At 30.9% G+C, this 20,077-nt stretch overlaps 1 protein-coding gene across 1 annotated transcript in view; it reads left to right on the top strand.

Moving 5' to 3' along the window:
- Window positions 1–20,077, top strand: part of LOC121132118 (GTP-binding protein Di-Ras2) — a 225,033-nt gene that overhangs the window by 195,463 nt on the left and 9,493 nt on the right. Inside the window, exon 4 of the mRNA XM_071888394.1 lies at window positions 12,461–12,561. Coding sequence (XP_071744495.1) covers window positions 12,461–12,561 — 101 coding nt within the window. The remainder of the gene's footprint in view (window positions 1–12,460; window positions 12,562–20,077) is intronic.

The raw sequence follows: 20,077 nt of genomic DNA, 5'->3' as shown, positions 1-20,077 counted from the left end.
ATATTAAATAGTAAAGCAATAAAAACCAGCAATTCTTGATCAATGTGGCCTATGTCCTCATCATCCTCATCATTGCAACCCTCTTAACTATAAGATCGGGGTTCCATCGAGAGAAAGGTATGTGCTACGTTCCATGTACATGCCCTAAAGCTGCCCTCATGATGGAGTGGGCTGACATGTCGGATAAATACCAAGAATACCTACAAGACATTTAGGCCTAACATCTTGACCATGGTAGGGGCCTATAGTGGTCATTTTAAGATATAATTGTTTTTATAAAGTCTTATTATCTTAATACATATTTTGTTTTTTGATAATCTTGATAAAACAGAGCTTGGAAAAATTCGTTCACTATTTAAAGGCGCACAATGTATAAATGATTAATGTTATATTTATAAATTAATTGACATAGTATCAATTCAAATACACTTGATTGTCCATTCTTAGTTAATATTGACATTATCTAATTGGGTTATTACCAAAAAAAATATCAAGTAGTAAATTTTTGGGGAAAAAATTTCAAAAATCCATTGCTATTCACAGAAAGATTTTTTTTTTAAAGTTAATGCAATGTTACTTTGCATTAATATACCTTTTACTTATAATTCTTACTTGTATTGATATTTTATTATTTTATGAGTACGTACCTATTTTACGTTTTAGTCCCTTAGAAATATATTTAGATAGTGCATGCTTGCACCCCCAATGAAACAGTCATTATTGAAAACTCTTTCTTTGATTTCTCGCTCTCCGGCCGTATTTGTAGTATTTTAGGAGCACTACATCAAGTTTACTTATCTTACAAATACATATTCATTTTCAACTGTTTTGAAAAATGCCGCGATAAATGAGGAACTCTACTATTTAACCTAGAGGAAAAATAAATAGTAATCACTTAAATAAGTATTACTATTTGAAATAAAACAGAATTTATTCATAATTTCATATATTACAACACGATGACATTTTGTGATCTATTATTATTAATTAATTATTTCAACTTATGCGACAAAATGTTTGAGTTTCCCTCTCTTTTTCCTAGCCTTTTCTTCTATTCCTATATGGCCCTTTAATAATTAAATAAATTAATCTTATAAAATAAATTAAAAAATTAGTTGTTTCCTTGAAATATTACAAGAATATAGAGGGTTTTCTGAATTTTTAGGCTTTGTTAAATTATAGTATATACTTTCAACTATCAAATGAGATATTTTTATACCTTCTGGATTTATTCTTTTTGGAGCTATGGGATTCTAAAAAAACAAACCTGTTTTCAACTTTAACCAAAGATAACTCAAGTTCTAATAGGTAGTAAATACATTTTAAAAATTGTTTTAGAATCGTTTAGCATAATCCCTTTCAAATTTAATTTATCCATATCTTCAACAAAAAGGCAGTAATAAAGCTTTGAATCTTAAAAATAGCCAAAAAAAATAAAAAATTATGGACTTTTTTTTTTAAGACCCTGAGGATGATTGAGAAAAACTAAGACCATATTTGGGATCAGGGGATTAAATTCTACTATTTCCATTTTTGTGGTATTTTTGCTGTTGAGCATCGTTAGTAGTTTCTACCTATGTAAATGCTATTCACCGTAGTTTTTCTTTCTTCAATGATATGGACAAGGCCCAAGTATGACATGTTATCTAGCAGTATATATTTTTTTTATTAGTCTGCTCGCACCCCATTCTTTTAAAAAGTGAGGAATCATGAACGCAGCTTAAGGGACTTATCCAATCTTCCATCGAAAATTCTCATTTTTTTATCTAAGTAATCAATCATGGAATTGTGGATCGTCTGGTAAAAGATTAAATTCGAAAATTTCATTTTTTGGAGGGTAAACTTGAAGAGTCTAACAAAAGCAGTTAATTATCAAGTACGATTCAACTTTGTCGAAGGAAAAGCTATTTTTGTGTAAGAGATTTATTAAAACACATCGAAGGAATACAATTTTGAGGGAATATCCTTAACATAGTTATGAGATGGTTTAATTGACAATAAAAAGATACATTTATCTGATTTATTGAATCAAAACAGTAATGAGGAAAATGTAGAAACTTTAATAATAGTTGATGAAAGAAAAGAAAATACCTAAACCTACATACGTATTACTTTTGCAATTGTAGAGCAATGAAAATGAAAACGGATTAGTTCTGATTTTAGCAGAAGTATACATCTTATTCATTAAGGCTCTCACAGGAGCAATTTTAAGTTCCCTATCTCCGGCTATTGATAATTTAGTGACTCCGACTAGGTGGAGTTAAACATCTTCTTGTAGGGTCCTTTTATTCAAGCCACAGATGTAGGAGCTGAGAGGCTCTACAATCCGAGCTTTATATGAGCATTGACACGCCCTTCGCCCCCTCCTGGTTGAAGACGAACAGGGCTTGCACAGATGCTAGTTACATAGTTTTGTCTAAGAGAAGCATGTCCTCGGGATCCTCTGTAAGCCACCTGTTGTTCATGCGATACCATAGCTATCCGCGGAGATCTTCTCCCCCTAAACAGCCATAGCCTGCTTGAGAGACTAAAGAAGGTCCAAGGACTTACTTGACTAGTGTTTCTTAAAAACCTCAAGAAGCCCTTTTTCAGCTTTAACACGTAGAAATTGTACAATCGGATCTGTTGTAGAAGCCCTGTAGACTAGTCCTCGGAGTTATTGAGCTATTCACTGAGGGCGATCTGTTGGTTCACTATGAAGTTCATGATGCGATTCCTGGTGCTAGGTATGTTGTGCTCTTTATTGGTAGGGGGTCCTTCCCGAAAGGCCTCCCATCATTGAGCTATCTATAAACAAAAATAATAATGAATGAATAATAAACTTCTATAAAACGACCTGTAAACTCTTTTTCTTTTTTTTTGTACCTCGGTACAACTATATTTCCACTTATTCTTTTATGAAAACATTAATTTTAATTTTTGAACATATTAGATACAATATTCTGCAATATTAGATTAAAATCCTGAGGCAATAGTGTTCTTGTTCATATAAATTTATATATTATAAATTGTAGTTTTGCAGTTATGTAATTTATCTCCTCTTGATATGAACCGTTATAAAAATAGCAAAAATCATTATACTTCAGATTCAATTTAAGGTTGAAAAAAAAAATATCAATCCCATTGTCCATTATACTAATTATGTGAGTACACTTGAACAAAAAATGTTGGGATGTCTCCACTGATTGTTTAAAAAAGAAATATTTTCACTCATTCGATCTTCTACCAAATAACTACCGAAGGCTAGTATGTTGGTAACCACACTGTTCTTCATTCGAAATGAGGAATAGTCTATCATCCTATCAAGCCCTAAAATCCAACCCAATATTTCTTCTTCTTTATTTGATCTAAAAATTGATTTCGTTTTGATTTCCTACTAAAATCATTCTCACTCCATTGTTTCCTACCATTTTCAAACAATTAAAAAAACTATCCCTAGGCCAATTTATCTTCTCTTAAAAACAACTGTCTTTAGAATTCTTCCTCCTTCCAAATTTGCCATAAACTCATTATTTTTATTCAACCTTTCCCAATAACGATATATCTATATTTTGATTGACGTATCCAATACACCATATGCCCATCTGCTATTCTCTAAAACTGGTGCATGCTATTCCATTCTTTCTACAACTATTTCAGCTAATTCCCAATTAATTGATTCATTTTTGTTTCAGAATGGGCTTATATCCTTAGTTATCTGTATAGGTCTACATGAACCGTTGCCTCTCTTTCCCTCCAGAGCAGTGTCCATTATTTCACAGAACGTTTGTTCCAGGATTTTATTCCGTACCGAACCCTATACAAAAATTTGCTTAAACCATGTTAAAAGCTTCGTATTCCAAAAATCTTTTAAGTTTAATATACCAATCCCATCTAACTTCTTGGGGAAATTAATAAAAGTCCAAGATAACCTTATTTTTCTTTTTTCCGGTACTAAAAAAAGTATCACATATTTTCTCAATCTTCTTGCAGAATCAGAATATCTGAAAAGTATAAGCTTCATTTATTTATATATTAAAACAAAATAAAGGTTTCCAAAGTAATTGATCAAAAACCATTTCGTGTTTTAATTTTACACTGCTTCTTCATAGGAAAAATACCGCTCATGGTATTCAATGTCTTGAAAAAAACAATTATTTTTATATAATTGCTTCATAAAGCAGAAAAAAAATTATTATTATTTTAAAGAAGTCAATTTTGAACGAAAATAAACGTGTTTTCTTTGGTAAGCCTGGGTCTTTTCAGCCCATGTTTTTGTGCCACTCTGTAGATTTACTTCATTTTAAGTCAAGTCATATTCTAGTAGCTACATAATAATTAATGGGCTAAATTAATAATGAGAATAAATGAGCACATTCTTGATGTTTTTCTCCTTGTCACCGGAGAATTTAATAAAATATGTTTATAAAGTTTGTCTTTGAATCCTTAGCTTCTATTCTAAAGACAGGTTTATATGACATTTATTAAAAACAAAAAAAAATAGTTTTCATCAATGTCAAAGTCACATATACCTGACTTCTTCTTCTTCTCAGAAGGGGCTTATTATAATACAATTTTATTAGCAATATACATGCCTGCATATCTCATCCTCCTTTCAAGTTTTTTTGTTTTTTGCTTGACAAGTTATTTATTCACTTTGGAGCGATTATGTTTGGGTCAAATGATTCACCTTTTTTATATAGCTCAGCATTCAATCAATAATTTGCATTTTTCATTGTTATTTTGAATTATGACTTAATGCATCCATGAGAAGAAGAATAAAAGATAAAGTGTCTATCTAAAAGGCATAGGTTTGAATGCATTTGTCTATTCATCCGTTCTGGAATCTAATAAAATAGTGGATTAATCAATACTTCTGACTCAATTTTATTCGTGCTACTTTCTCACGGGGTTAACTCGCTAACACAAATATACCCTTTGTATTTTCCTTAGTCTCACTTGATACGATATGGCTACTTCATAATTTATTGTTTTTGGTAAAGAAACAAAGTAATAATTTAAATAAGTTCCAAAACTCCAAATTGTTTTGAGAAATAATAAGACACTGATAGTCTGAGATCACTTAAGGGATAAATTGTAGTGGTATGACTGATTTATTTGACTAACTACGAAATGATTTGGGCCTTTTTCTGTATTATTTTTGGAGGAAAGTTTGCGTCATAATAAAGATAAAAGCTCACAGTGTAAAACCATATAAATAAAAATGAACAACGTATTTTGTTGTGAGCTGCTAATTTACAAACGTATTTCCCGCGCATACGTGTTCTCAAAGTTGATTGGATGGTTTCGTATTAACTCGTTTTAAGGTGTGGTGTACAATATAACCTGAGCGAATATTCTGTACTGTGTGGTGTGACAGACTCCAGCTTCGGAACATAAGATATAATTTCACAGCGCCCTTTATGGGAGTAACATGCAATCTTTCATATTGAATAATACTATCATTCAGTAGTGTTGGATCGGTCTAAAAAAAAACAAAAATGACTACATTCCTTCCAGTTTGGTCCTATAAAATTTTGGATCCACTCTTTGATGTTTGGATTATAAATTGATATAAATAAACACGCTCATGATTGATGATGATCCATAGATCATATCTTGGCAGTATGTAAAAATAAAAGAAACCGAAAAAAACGTGATAATCTTTAGAATTTGAAGAATGTTTGGGAGGAAAACAGCTTAGATGCCATGATGTTTAATTAAATCAGCTGCAAACAACCATGAGGGGAAGGAAATAAATACAAATCCCATTCTGTATATAGCAGGGACATTGTTGAGGCTGGAACTACTCCGATGGACTTATCTTTGAAGTCCATATATATCATTCATAATGTATATTTCAGTCTCTATTTTTATTCATATGACATGAGTTATTGTCAGAAGTCTAAGTGAAAAAAATTTCCTAAATCAAATGTGTCAAACAAATGTTCATTAATAAAAAATATGCATATATAATGTTTTCACTCATACACCAAATCGCATCATACGCCTTCTTACTAGCTGAATGATGGTATCGTTAAAGCCATGGGAGCAGTTAAAAATGCAATTCACCTCTTAGACTTCATGGATTAATTTTTTTGTGTCTCACTTTCGGTTTTAACTTTTTTTTTCTTCACATGATGTGAAGATAATGAAGTAAAAAAAAAAAAAAATAGATAAAAGTTACGCGATCGAGCTTAAAAACAAAAATATACAAGTATTCTTTTTAATACCATATGACTTGTTTCTAATTGTAAAAATGTCGGAGAAATAACAAAATGGAGCTGTTGTCATTATTATTTAATTCCTGAGGAGTGAACTTCCTTTTCTACTTCATTCCCTTACATTCAAAACCTGATTAAGCATTTGTGTGTACCTATAAAAGAATCTTGAAGATTTCTTGGAGGGTTATAATTGTAAGTCCTTATTAGACTCAGTGTAAAATTGAGCATATTCATCGGAGTAATTATTCACAATGTTGCTAAGCTGATCTCATCCAAAACATTCATAAAATTGTCAGGGTTACCATGTTGTAACATGCCCAAAATACACACGATTTTCATCCCTACATGGGAGCATGATCGAATCTTCACAGGATGCTCACGTGTTGGAAGTCCAAATAACTTTTTTTTTAAATTACTTCAAACACCTTATAACCAAATTGTTGTATATGAGAAGATTTTAAAAGAAACATGCCTTGTAATACTTTTCTGTATAATATATTCTTTGAATATATATATCTTTTTGAGTTGTGATTTTTTCATTATCATTTTTCATTTTATATTTACTATAATATGATGTTATCTTTTGTATCTATCAGACAACATCCCATACATTATAAACAAAGTTATGTTATTGCTTATTACAACTATATATAGTTTACTAACAGGGACTCGCAACATAACCTCCTGATAATGAAGCTGTAGAAGCTGTAGAGAGAGGGGGGGGGGTATGGTCTCTTCCTAAATCCAAAATTATAAATTTTCTTGAAAATTCAGTGAGTTGCTATGATGCATAGTAGTGAGGAACGTGTGTTTGCCATTGAAATAAATATTAGAAAAATGATTAGATGGGATATTTTATAAAATTAAACTAAATACAAATTAGTACTTGAGTTTTTATTGGTGCAATTAATGAAAATCAGCTGATTGCTTCAATTTTTAAGGATAAGAAACTATTTTTTCTTTTTTTTCAATTATTTACATAATTTAAAATTTGTAAAATTCTTTGAATGGAAATAACTTTACGGGTAAAAATATTAGAGAGCTAAAATTATTGCTATCAGATCCGATGTCATGCAAATTTCTTAAATTTGTACAATTTTTTTCAATTGGGTGACTTCAACTGTATTTATTTTAGAAAGTCCGACATTTTTAAGAACTTTTCATAATCCACAATTACTAATTATTTCATCAACATATGATTCACGTCTATAAAGTAAAATATGTTACCAAATAAAATGTGTGTCTTTTAGCAAATAATTATATATCCCTTTGAATCAAAACTTGTTTTATGCCAATGGGAAAAAATAAATTATGTTGCCACACCCTGTACAATTATCCAATATACAATATTATACCTATAAACATATAATATTTGTATAAAACTTTTATTGCTATATTTGAAACTTTGAATGATTAACTATAGTTAAATATAATTAAATAATATTTGCATTTCGAAAAACTAATTTTCCTTGTTTCTGCTAGAAAATATATTTTTATGTTGTGTATAATTTCGATTTTATATAAGTTGCAAATTGTACAACACCAATGTGCGAGTTGTAACTTGAATAACAGTATTATACAAATTATAACTTGAACAAAACTTATTATACAAGCTTAAACTGGTACGAGAAATGGAAATGTACAAGTCATGACTTGTACAAATGAAATACTCTGACTAGGTGTTGGCAAACTATTCATACCTACGTGTACATATAAAAATAGCAGAGTACAATATAAATCATAAATATTTTATTTAGAGATTTTTTTTTTTTTGATTTTATGAATTTAGGGAGTTTCAAGATATAATAAATTCGCTAACTATACAAACAATCCCTTCCTTATTCTCGGCTATCACCTTGAACTGTGCAGATTCACAATTGATATTGAAAGTACATACTTCAGTTAGCTTTTAAATATTATTCACTTGCGTGGGTCAAACTCAATCAAATAGATAAAGATCGAGAAAGTAAGTTTCTTCAGAAGATATTCGAACTAAAAGAAAATAATAAATCGTTAAAAAATATACACTTTCTTCTTCGAGACGAATTGGAATCTTATATGGAGGAAATTTCAAAGGCCAAACCAAAGTGTCCTCAGGATAGAACTGGCAGGGAAACAAGATAACTGAGAAATTAAGAATTTCTTAGCTCTTCGTTACATTTTACAAGTTGCAATATTTTTCTATTTAATATAACAAATCTTTTTTACATTTGTGGAGATCAGCGACTTTATAAAATATTCTTAATTGCAATTTACATATTATATTTTAAAGACGAGTTTGGACTGCTCTAAATTCTTATAACTCTAAGTATGATGTCATTTTTATCGGAGGAATCAATAAGATGGTTATTGTAAATTCTAAGAAAGAGGGCCAAGACATAAAGTATTTTTATCCTATTAAAAAAACGTTCCATGTTATCAATGCTGCTCAAAAGTTTCTAGGACATTGTGGCATTCACAAATCATTAAAAGAACTAACCAAGAATTTTGTAAATCTAGGAAGAGATACCATTGATATGTTTTAAAAATTATGAGGCATCATTTAAAAAAAGAGGAAAACTGAATCATCAACAGTTGTTGTTAAGCCTATTACATCATCAGATTTTAACTCATCGATATGCAATCTAAACCAAATGGGGATTACAAATGGATCCTCCATTATCAAGATCATCAAACAAAGTTTTCATATCCAAGTCCTTTGAAAAGGAAACGGGCAAATGAAGTAGCTCTTTCCTTTTTTGACATTTTTTGAGTTTTGGTGCTCCAGAAATCTTACAATCAGACAATGGAGGGAATTTACGGATTAAATTATTGTTGAACTCAAATCTCTCTTTTCAGATATGATTTTAGTTCATGGAAGACCACGTACTCCTCAAAGTCAAGGGAGTGTTGAGCATGGAAACACCGATATTAGAAATCTTTTGATGGTATGGCTTCTATATAACAACACAACCATATGGTCTGAAAGACTAAAGTTTGTTTTATTTAGTAAAAACAGATCCAATCATCTTGTCATCAATCAGTCACCGTACTCAGATATGTTCGGTTGCGATCCCAAAGTAGGTTTATCATCATCTAAAATCCCTAGAGAGATAATACAATTTCTTCCGACTGAAGAAAATCTTATTGCTATGAATGAAATAAACTCCAATACTCCTGGATCAGAAGTCCAATCATTTATTGATTGTATACCAATATTAATACCCAGATATATCAATGAAGCTAGAGAAATAGCAACGAGTGACAAAGAAAATCAAGCTGATTTTATGCTTAAGAACACGGGAAAACAACCTGATAGGGTCGACGAGGGTGAAAATATAGTATAATAGTAGTCCTTAGACATGTTATCCCAGTGCTGGTTGACAGTGTCCTTGTAGCTGTTGATATTTCGGTAACGGATGGTGCAGACCTTGGACTCAACATGCACCAAAACAGTGAAGTCCAATGGGTTAGCATTTGGTGAGTAGGGGCCACATTTTCTTTAGCCAGAAAGGCAAGTTGTTCTTTAACCACTTCTAGGTCTTTCTAGACGTGAGTGCAGGCGAACCATCCTGCTGGAACACCACGTTCATGTCCAGGTGGTTGATCTGGACCCATGGTAACAATTTCTCCTCCTTTGGTTTCTTGCCAGCGGCTAAAACTGCACGGAACGATCTTTGGTTACGTTCAAATGACATTTTCTCAGCTTTTAGGACACTTAGGAAGATCTATTTATTTTTTTCATTTTGGTTCTTATTTTAGAATTTGACACGAACTTTTACCGCATTAACAAAAACCTTGATTTATATAGAAAAAAGGAAGTGTAAAAATGTTTTTACCACAAGCTGTATATGGGGTTACCTTATTTGACACTCTTACAGAATTGAATATAGATTTGAATAGTCAAAAATATAATTGTCCCATTGCTTTAACCTATATTAATCAAATATCTTGTTACTTGGGATGTCTGGTTTCGATGTAAAAAGGAATATGCCCGAAGTAATAAAACAAAGTCATACCAGGGTAGTGTTCGTTTGTTCTTTTTAAGTTCTTGTTTATACATCAACATCCTACTTCCAAGATCTATAACCAATTATCAAAAATCTACTTAATGATAAAAGTAATGAGCAAAATATTTCATCACCTCTGTTTTATATCGATGCAACATAAATATCTTAATTTTAGCATTGTTTTTTAGAATAAAAATAATTGGATTCATCGTTTCATTAACTTAGCCACACAATAAAAGCATTAAAAATACAACGGTGGAGCTAGTTATATGGAGGGGCAAAGACTTATAGTGAGCACAATATACCGGTTGTGGAAGAAGTACTGGGACCTAACTCCAAGTAGTCATTAAAATACTTATAATTTATCAAGATGATGTTGTACATAGATAATTTTATTTTATAATAAATTAAATTTAAAAAATTCGTGTAGTGCTTACTTTTTTTAGTGTGTAGGTTTTGTTATTTAATATTTTCATAAACTAAATAAATTATATCTTAAAGAAAAAAATCCAAAATAATATTTTCACAAATTATAATATTTTAAAAATAATAGCGGAAGACCTATATTTGCTAGAAATTCTTGACGCTATTGTGATGAAGAACATCATTTTGATAGATTTATATTTCAGTCAAATTTTTAAGTGTATGACAAAACAACTCGTTTCTGAAGTAAATGATAATATTCAAGAAGATATAGAAACAACTTTTTTTTTAAAGTAAAGAGGGAAAAAGGATTAAAAATTGAATGTTAGGGATAAAAATAAGGATTTATTTCATGAGGAATATTGATAATGTTCTTTAACCTTTTTTTCTTTCTAATTGCATTGTATAATATCATTATCAATATTGAATAAATTACCTACAATCTACTTTTATTTACGATGATATACCTATCAATGAAGTAAAAACATAAGAATCCCCCTATACCATATATCCTCTCGCACGCTTGCTTGATTAATTGATTAACCCAAACATTATTAGGATGTTACTATGTTTTCCTCATAAATTATTCATTTGAGCATTTTTGAGAAGTTTAGCTTCTCATAAAAAAAATGTAATATATAAATGGTTAGCTAATAAAATTGGAATTCGATAGAATTAATATTTTTATGATATTTTTGGCACTGTTTGGAAAAAATAACTAAATAAATTATATAATAACTATTATAAATTAGCAAAGGAAAAAATATGTAGAGGTTTTGTTGGTTCCTATGAATTAAATAGTTCCGTAAATTGGTTCATCTTCATTTTATTAACCCATAAAATACCAAACAATTTACTACACGTACAATAACCATAGGTGTATAAAATATTTCCTAGAAAACAGGAACAGTTTTTTTTACTTTTAATCTGAACAGGTTCCCATTAGGACATCTAAGTAAAAACTAAAAATTATTGCGTATGTTCATGAAAACCAGAGAGTAACAAAGATGGTTTGCTCTGGAGTTATAATTATAAGTCATTTTTGTACTCGGAGTAGAATTAAAGATAGGCATCGAAGTAATTCCATCCTATATATCCTTACTATTTACGGAATTGTATTTGTGTTTATTTACTTCCTCTCACGGGTGTTTGCAACTGATCTAATATAATGTCATGGCAGTTAAACTACTCTCTTCTAAAACATTCTTCAAATTGTCAGGATTACGAAGTTCATGTCCAGTTTCTTTTATTTTTAAGTACAGTTAGCACATATTTTATGTATCACTGATAACATGGTCTGCGTTAATTGCACCTATATTTACTCTTCACATGTTTTATTACTCATATCATAATAAAGTTGATTCATATTCGAATAAACAAATGAAATTGAGTTACAAAATAATGTTCCATTTTTTCTTGTTAGTAGCGAATTTCTTATTAGAGAAACAACATTAAAATTAGCTTTGTAGGTTATTTGAATAAAAGTTAGAATTAGTTAACCTGTATTCTTTGAAAATATAGGAGCTCTTTTTACTGTACTTATTTCATAGTAAGTTTTATGTTCTTTAAATAAGTATTTAAGCTTTTAATTGGCCCTTGGGAATTATATGCTATGTTTTTGAAATTGTATAATGTATATATTCTCTGAAATATAATATTTGACTGGTAAAATAAAAACCTGCTATTAATTATTATTCAGAGATGCAAAAAAAGTCACCAAGTTATGTTTGCTTGGGACCAATAATGGATAGGATATAGGACAAACAATCAAATTTAATAATAGGTCAAATTAACTTATTTTGTATTTTAAGAGTTCAGCTAATTATAATATATTTTTTGTTCCAGGATTTACCCATTGTTGTGCTTGCAAATAAAACAGACATGGTTGAAGAAGTGGATCCAGAGGATGTCAAACATTGGATACATTCGACCATGCCCCAAAATAGGTGAAAAATAAAAATCTATATTATTTTGATCTAAATTTCTGTATTAATATCATTAATATTTTGTTGAGCCAACGTGAAAACATACTAACTAATGTTGAGACTCGGTCAAATACCGATTTTTTTTTTTTTTTCAGTTCTGTAAAATAATTTTTTTTTTTGGATCGATTTAGACCGAATTTTTGTTAGAGACCTTTTAACTTTAAGAACCAGTTTTTTTCTCTCATATATTATTAGTAAAGAATGGATTTGTGTAAAGAAAAAACTAAGATTACCGATTAGAAAAGTAAAAATGGTTAATGCGCGTGTGTTCTTTTTTTTTTTTTTTTGTTCATCTATATTAATAAGGCTAAGTTAGTCTCTTTGTTTGTATCAACATAAGAAAACGAGCAACTGAGTGCAGAGTGTATATTCCTTTATGATGTACCGGGTGTCCCGAAAGTCTTGACAGGTACCTACGATGGCTTTTTTCGAGGTTTCATAGACTTTTTACGTAAATGTTGCGTAAATAAAAGTTAAAGACCGTTTTCAGATTAACAAGTTTTGTTTCAATAACATTTCGAAATTTATAATTGTTTTTGACATGGAGGCTAAAAGACATGAAGTAGCCGCTCTGCTTCGTGCAGGAATCAGCCACAAGGAGATCTCTGAGGCCACCAGCATGTCCGCCAGCACCATTGACAGGATCAAGAGGAGGTTGGACAAGGGGGAAGGCCTTGAAGACAAGCCCCGAAGTAGGAGACCTGTCTTGAAGGCCACCAAGGCCACTAAGAAGAAGATCAGGGCCCAGATCAAGATAAACCCTTTTCTGAGCATCAGAACAATTGCCAAGAAGAACAACATGGGTAAGACTACTGCTGCCAATATTGTCAAGGACATTGGGGGCAAGTGCTTGGTCTGCACCACCCGTCCCATGTCGTCCATGGCCAATATGGAGGCCAGATACATCCAATGCAAGAATATTTTGAACAACATGAAAAGCAAATGGAACAGAATTCTCATTTTTTCCGATGACAAAACTTTTACAGTGGATCCAGTCTTCAACCGTAAAAATGATCGCTACATTAGCCTTAATGGTTATGTGGGATCTGAGAAATATATGTCCATGACTAAGCACCCAGCCAGCATCATGATGCTTGAAGTTGCTGGCTCAGATGGTAAAGCCATGCCTCCAGTCTTCTTCCGAGAGGGCGACAGGCTCACCTCGGAGGACTACATCAAAGTGCTCAAGACCAAGGTGGTCCCATGGATCAGGAAGGAGTATCCTGGCAAGAGGGTGTGTTTCCAGCAGGATGGGGCACCCGCACACACAGCCAAGAACACCCAGAAGTGGTTGAAGGAGAATGTGGAATTCTGGCCTAAGTACTTCTGGCCCCCCCTCCTCCCCCTACCTGAACCCCTTGGATTTCAGCATCTGGGCGCACATTGAGAGGCAGGCTTGCAAAAAAACGCCACAGCAGTACCAAAGCTCTCAAGGCCAGTATCACCAAGGCTTGGGCCAAGATGGACTCCACCTACATCAAGAACACCTGCTCCTCCTTCCGTCCCCGTGTTGTGGCTGTTATGGAAGCTAAATGCCAAATTGTTAAAAACATACTATAGATTATAACCAAGCGAAGTTTTTTTATTAAAAACATTTCTCTGTATCTCTACTTTTAGTCCTTGTAGATCTTAATGAAGTTGGAAGTTAGAAATCATTCAGGACTTTCCGGACACCCGGTATATCATGAACATATTTTAATCAAAGACAATGTAGTCGTATTAGTGAAATATTGCAAGTGTGTGTATGTAGCATTAACGTCTATACAGGTTGTACTAAATATAGTATTCTCTGATGTAAATTATATAAAATGTAATTATGTAGTCGTATTAATAAAATATTGAATTTCATCAAATAAAAATTTGTCTTATAGCACACGCTGAATTACTCCGGGTAATGCCGATTACTACCACTGGTTATTGAAGTTGCAAGTGTGTTAATATCTCTCTGAAAAAACATCATCTATCTCTTGTATAAATGGATTTAAAGTGCATTCTTAAAATATGTATATATGAATTTAAATACAATTATAATATTTTCCCTGCAATAATGTTATTTTCAATCTAGAAGATTATCTTCTTTATAACAGTAATTCATTTCCCCCCCCCAAAAAAAAAAAATTATATTAGCTGATATCAACAATGGTCTTAATTCAGTAATATCTATAGTTGATAATATTGTAGAGAAAAACGCGTGCAAGGAGAAGGGGGAAAAAAGACATATGGTATCATTGTTTAAAATACTGATGTGATTATCATCTGCCTGCTTTATTATGATTTTTGAGGGTATAACGAATGTATTTATTAGCAAAATGTTTAATATACTACGTATAATTGACTTCGACGTTTTTTATCCGTTACAGTAGATTTGAAAACGTCACACTCCATGAAATTTTAATTCATTATGAGCCTTATTCTCAGAATAATAGCTAATGAAACGACAAAGTAGAGTATTTGAAATATATTTTGAAGCTCAAAGTTTAAAAAAGAAGGATTTAATTAAATATATCTACATATTAAAAAATAAACCATTAAACATTTAAGTTAAATATACAAAATTAAACAATTAAAATCATATAACTATTAATAATAATAAATTATAAATATTGAAATAATAGATTGATCCAGATAATTTTTTCTTGTTCTAACATCGGAATTCAGTTAAATATGTCATAACTTTAGGTTGCAATACACAAGCGAGACGTGGAGTTTAATCAAAAAGATAATAACCCCTCTTCTTCATGTGGAAGTTGCTATATACAATTGTGCACAGGATAGATATATCTCTACCGATGAGATCTAACTAATTATTAATAATAAATTAAATGTCAAAATCATCAAATTAGACAATAAATATATTAATAAAAAAATGTTAGAAATAAATTCATTGTAAAGATTTAGAGCAAAAGCTAATTATGTAGTAATGTCCGGCGATATTACTCCCTATTAAGAGCATCAAAAAAGATTTTTCTCCGTTATTTAGGTATGCTTATATAACAACATACTATTATCATGAAGGATATACACAATTGTTAATTATAATGCAACACCCAATGTAACTACCCTCGTTGTTGTGACCATTTAAACAGTTTTTTTTTGCCTTTTATGAGTTTTCTGAACACCATTTCTTGGAGCCCATCAACCATAGCTAAGCCTTAAGTGATAAAAAAGTAATATTTATTGCCTATGTAATATTGGAAAACCTAATTATCATACCCAAGTCTTTAAGTGAAGAAACTAGTTTCAGACAAGCTAGTTACGAACCATCCAAAGCTACTACCCCCGTTGTTGTGACCATTTAAGCAGTTGTTTTTGCTATTTAATGTGTTGTGTATCATAATTCTTCTTATGTTTAGCTAAAATAGAATCATATTTTAAGGTTAGATTTAAAAAAAAATTGAATACTTACTGTTAGATAGTACAAAATTCAGAGTTCCATTTCGATATTCGTAAATACTTTTTACTGATAACTTGATCGTCATTTGGTGTGGATGACTCAAAACATTTTTATATGTATTTCTATAAATGACATCAGTACCAAGATCCTCCATTAATTTAATGATGGTTCCTCGGGAAGGGATAGGTTTACCCGTGTATTTCTCCATAAATTTTTTGAACGTAGATGATTAGCAATGGATAAGGTTATATTACATGCAATAAGCATCGTTGTGATATCAAAGTTAAAGTCTGACTTGATGTATTCATCGTTAAATTGATTTTATAGATGAATATCCATACTCTAGTTATGAGATGAGGATAATGAGTGGCGTGTAATTCTAGACAGGGGACTAAAGGCACATTTGTATCGACAAATCCGACAAACCATCTGTTTCTCATCCGGTAAGTATTTTCCAAATTCCTAGGCCTCCATTTTCAGAAATCCAGACAGAAGGCGACGTTATTTTAGGCATTTTATTCAGTTCTCTATCGACTATCCCCATCTAATATTATTATATTAATATTGAATAATAAAGGCGGGAATGATAACGTTCATGATTGATAGAAGAAGATGAATATTATTTAATCAATGATGCCATAAGTATTTTTTCTCTTCTCCTCGCACGTTTTTCTATTCTTACCAAAATTATCACCCTTAGTAATATCATTTATCTTGCTCCTGCCTTCTCCTCGCATTCTTACAAAACCACATCTTGGGAAATTGTTAAATAACTTTTTGGGGGGCAACTATTGATGAAGATTTTTATTTTCCAAAAGTTCGTTTTTTTCTATATTTCAGAAGCTACAATATGCTAACTGCAATGTGTTATGAATCTATTTAGTACGAAATCCTGCTATGTGAATTTAGCAATCCTATCTACAATGTAGTGTTGCATTCCTTCAGAGAAATTGTGACTGTTTTACAATGGATATTGGCTGTAGTGGTGTGCTAAGCATATGATTAGTTTTTAACCCTCTGTTAGTGAACTGGGATATTATGCACTCCAAGATTTATACAAAAAATTATTTATTCCTTTAAATCTTCATTTCATCGTCAATACTTTCAAGTATGCTCTTGAAACATTCAATCTAATTATATAAAATTCTTTATTTATATTGATGTCTGATATTCATACAAGTATTTTGTACATTTTAATTGATATTTATGAGTTTAAAATGGATGAATTAGTTAAAAGACAATACACATCTAAATAACGTATTTATTATAATTGTAAAACTGTTTATCATGTAATTAAACAGTTTTTATTCTCGGATGTTTTTTTAAAACAAGTTCACTAACCTCCATATCAAAAGGAAATAACAAAACAAAGAGTTAACAAATATTATTATACAATATTTTAATGCAATATCTACATGTTCTAGTACACAACAACATTTTTACGGTAAACGGTATCATCTTTTAGTTTAAAAAATAGTCATATAAATCCATGAAATGTAAACTGAGTTATACAATCGAAAGAATTTAAGATATTTTGTTTGCAAAAATGTACTATCTGATAAATGCATTTTATAAATTAAGATTTATATCAGGCATAAATCATATGAAAAAACTAACCATCTAGTGACTAGATTATATTACTGATGATAAAAAATGTGTATCTCCTAACTTTAATATTGGCGAAGATATATTCACCCAAATATTAAAAGTTTAATATCTCAGTCCAAGCTTTTTTCCAGACAACTTGTTCTCGTACTGTGTCAACGATTAGTGTATGTCATTAGTTAATCAGGCATGAGTGGTTTTTTTAAACCTTAATTTAGACTGTAAATAATTTATAATAATTAGAATTATCTAAAATTTTCAGGTGAAGATAGCCTTTGCCATTCCCATTATGAGCTGACGTTTTTGGAAGACGTAGTAATTGAGGCTACGTCTTTCACGGCATTCCTAATAGTCCCTTCACTGACATCGGTTTTTTTGTTTTTTGTTTTTTTTGCGAGCTTGAGCATTAAGTTTTTGCCTCAATACTGTCTTCCAAGGAACTCATGAACTCATCCAATCGCTTTATGCTGTAGCCCCCACTCTCAAGCTACCGTTCAATTCTGTCATCAGCCTCAAACGTCTTCCTGATCCTCAAAACAGTGGACCTGTTCCCTTCCACAATCTTGACCACCTCACAAACAGGAGCAAATCAAGCACTATACGTTTCACGACATCACGAAACTAACTTTGTTAACAAAAATTGTATGACATAAAAAGGAAGGTCTTACGACTGCACTTTCAAACAGTGTATGTTTCTACGTCTTACGTTAGTTTGTTTGGAATTTATTTAAGTTTCCTGCATGATGGATTTTTGGTTACACACACTGTATAGGATACCTCTTAAAGAATATTGTTTCATCTTTCCAACCATAATGAATGATTAACATTTTTTTAATAAGTCAATGCAACATACATTTGTTGTAAAAGGTTCTTAAATTTCCTACCCATTAGTTTCATTATTGCAAAGTAGAAAAGAGCTGTATGACTTTAAAAAATAAAAGCATTTGCAGTATTTTCGCATCAGTAATTTGTGTTGATTTATTTTTTGTCTGCTTGGATTGTAAGTAGTAAAAAAACTTAATGGTTAATCATTTCAGTTTTGTTAACTATCAAGTCAAAAACAAAGACATCATTAATCATAATTAATATTAAATCAGTAATAATTAAAGACAGTATCACTTCTTTTTGATCATTTGACATTATCTAATAGTATGTTGTTTGTAGTGATGAAAATCCTGTATACGAGGAGCATGTTAAAATAAAAGAAACCAAAAATCAACATGGTAACCTTGACGTTACAATCAGCTGTGACAAGGGAGGAAGGAGAGAAGGAAATAAACAAGGAGATCTGTAAGAAATACTACGATGTTGATCCCCAATACTTATCTCCAACAAGGACTTACAATTTTTAACTCTACAACAAATCCTCAGGTTTACAGGTAGATCTTTTATGAGCACACAAGAATGTTGAGTCTGGGTTGGAATATAATTGAATCTATTTTGAAAGGATGTTCACTACTCAGGAGTTAAATAAAAATGACGGCTGCTAGGGAAAATAATATTTGTTCTTAAAAATTACCAGCTAAAAAATTCACAGGGTATATATCACTGATTAAATGGCTGAATAGAGACGGATAGAAAAAAAGAGACAGAAAGAGAGTTGTAGAAAGAGAGAGGGATATATATATATATATATTAGGGTGTGTGTACTGTAATGACAAAAGTCGGGATTTTGGTATCGCTGGATATTTTTTATTTTATTCCCCTAAACAAGAAAATTACCATCAAACTGACAAAAAAATGGTTATAAATTGGTTGTCTTATTTTGTATAAATGAAAAACAAAAGTATATTTAATAATATTATATAAGACACTTTGTATCAAAAAATGAAATCTGAGTAATAAAAATGAAGTGAAACATCAAAATACATGTGCTTAATACTCGGTACCGAAGGATAATAATTTGTATTCATTGGTAGCATGTTTGGAACTAAAAAACTCATACCATTAGGCAAGTTAGAGAAAGATTGTATTGTTGCAAAATATATGTTTCATCTATAATACTTAACAAAATAAAAATCCTGTAACTGGATTCAAATCGAAAACTTTTAAGAAACAATATCAAAATTTCCTCTTCTTCGACATTTTACAGATTTTGGAATCAGATCATGGAAGAGGAAGAGTAGGATGAAGAAGTTACTTTTACTGAAATTTCCATTGTGTTCGTCGTTTATGGCTATGTAGCCAAATCACTGTTCTCGAAACTAAAATGTAAATTCCGATAAATACAGCTCGTGGCTTCCAGAAATTTTCACCTCAACTAGCCAAAAAAAACATTCCAAAACTGAACTACATTACAAATTAATGGTAGCGTTAGTTGGAGTAACTTACTCTACTTTTAATAAAGTTGTGTAAATATACTTTATCTATAACCTCATACAGTAATATTTAAAACACTAAGTTAAATTTAAAAGTAAATTCATTAATATATTGAATTAAAGAATTCAGAGGTATATTTTATTAATTATTTTGCTAATT

Source organism: Lepeophtheirus salmonis, chromosome 1, assembly GCF_016086655.4.
Source record: "Lepeophtheirus salmonis chromosome 1, UVic_Lsal_1.4, whole genome shotgun sequence".
NCBI classification, from domain to species: domain Eukaryota; kingdom Metazoa; phylum Arthropoda; class Copepoda; order Siphonostomatoida; family Caligidae; genus Lepeophtheirus; species Lepeophtheirus salmonis.
This window is presented reverse-complemented; position numbering and strand designations above follow the sequence as displayed.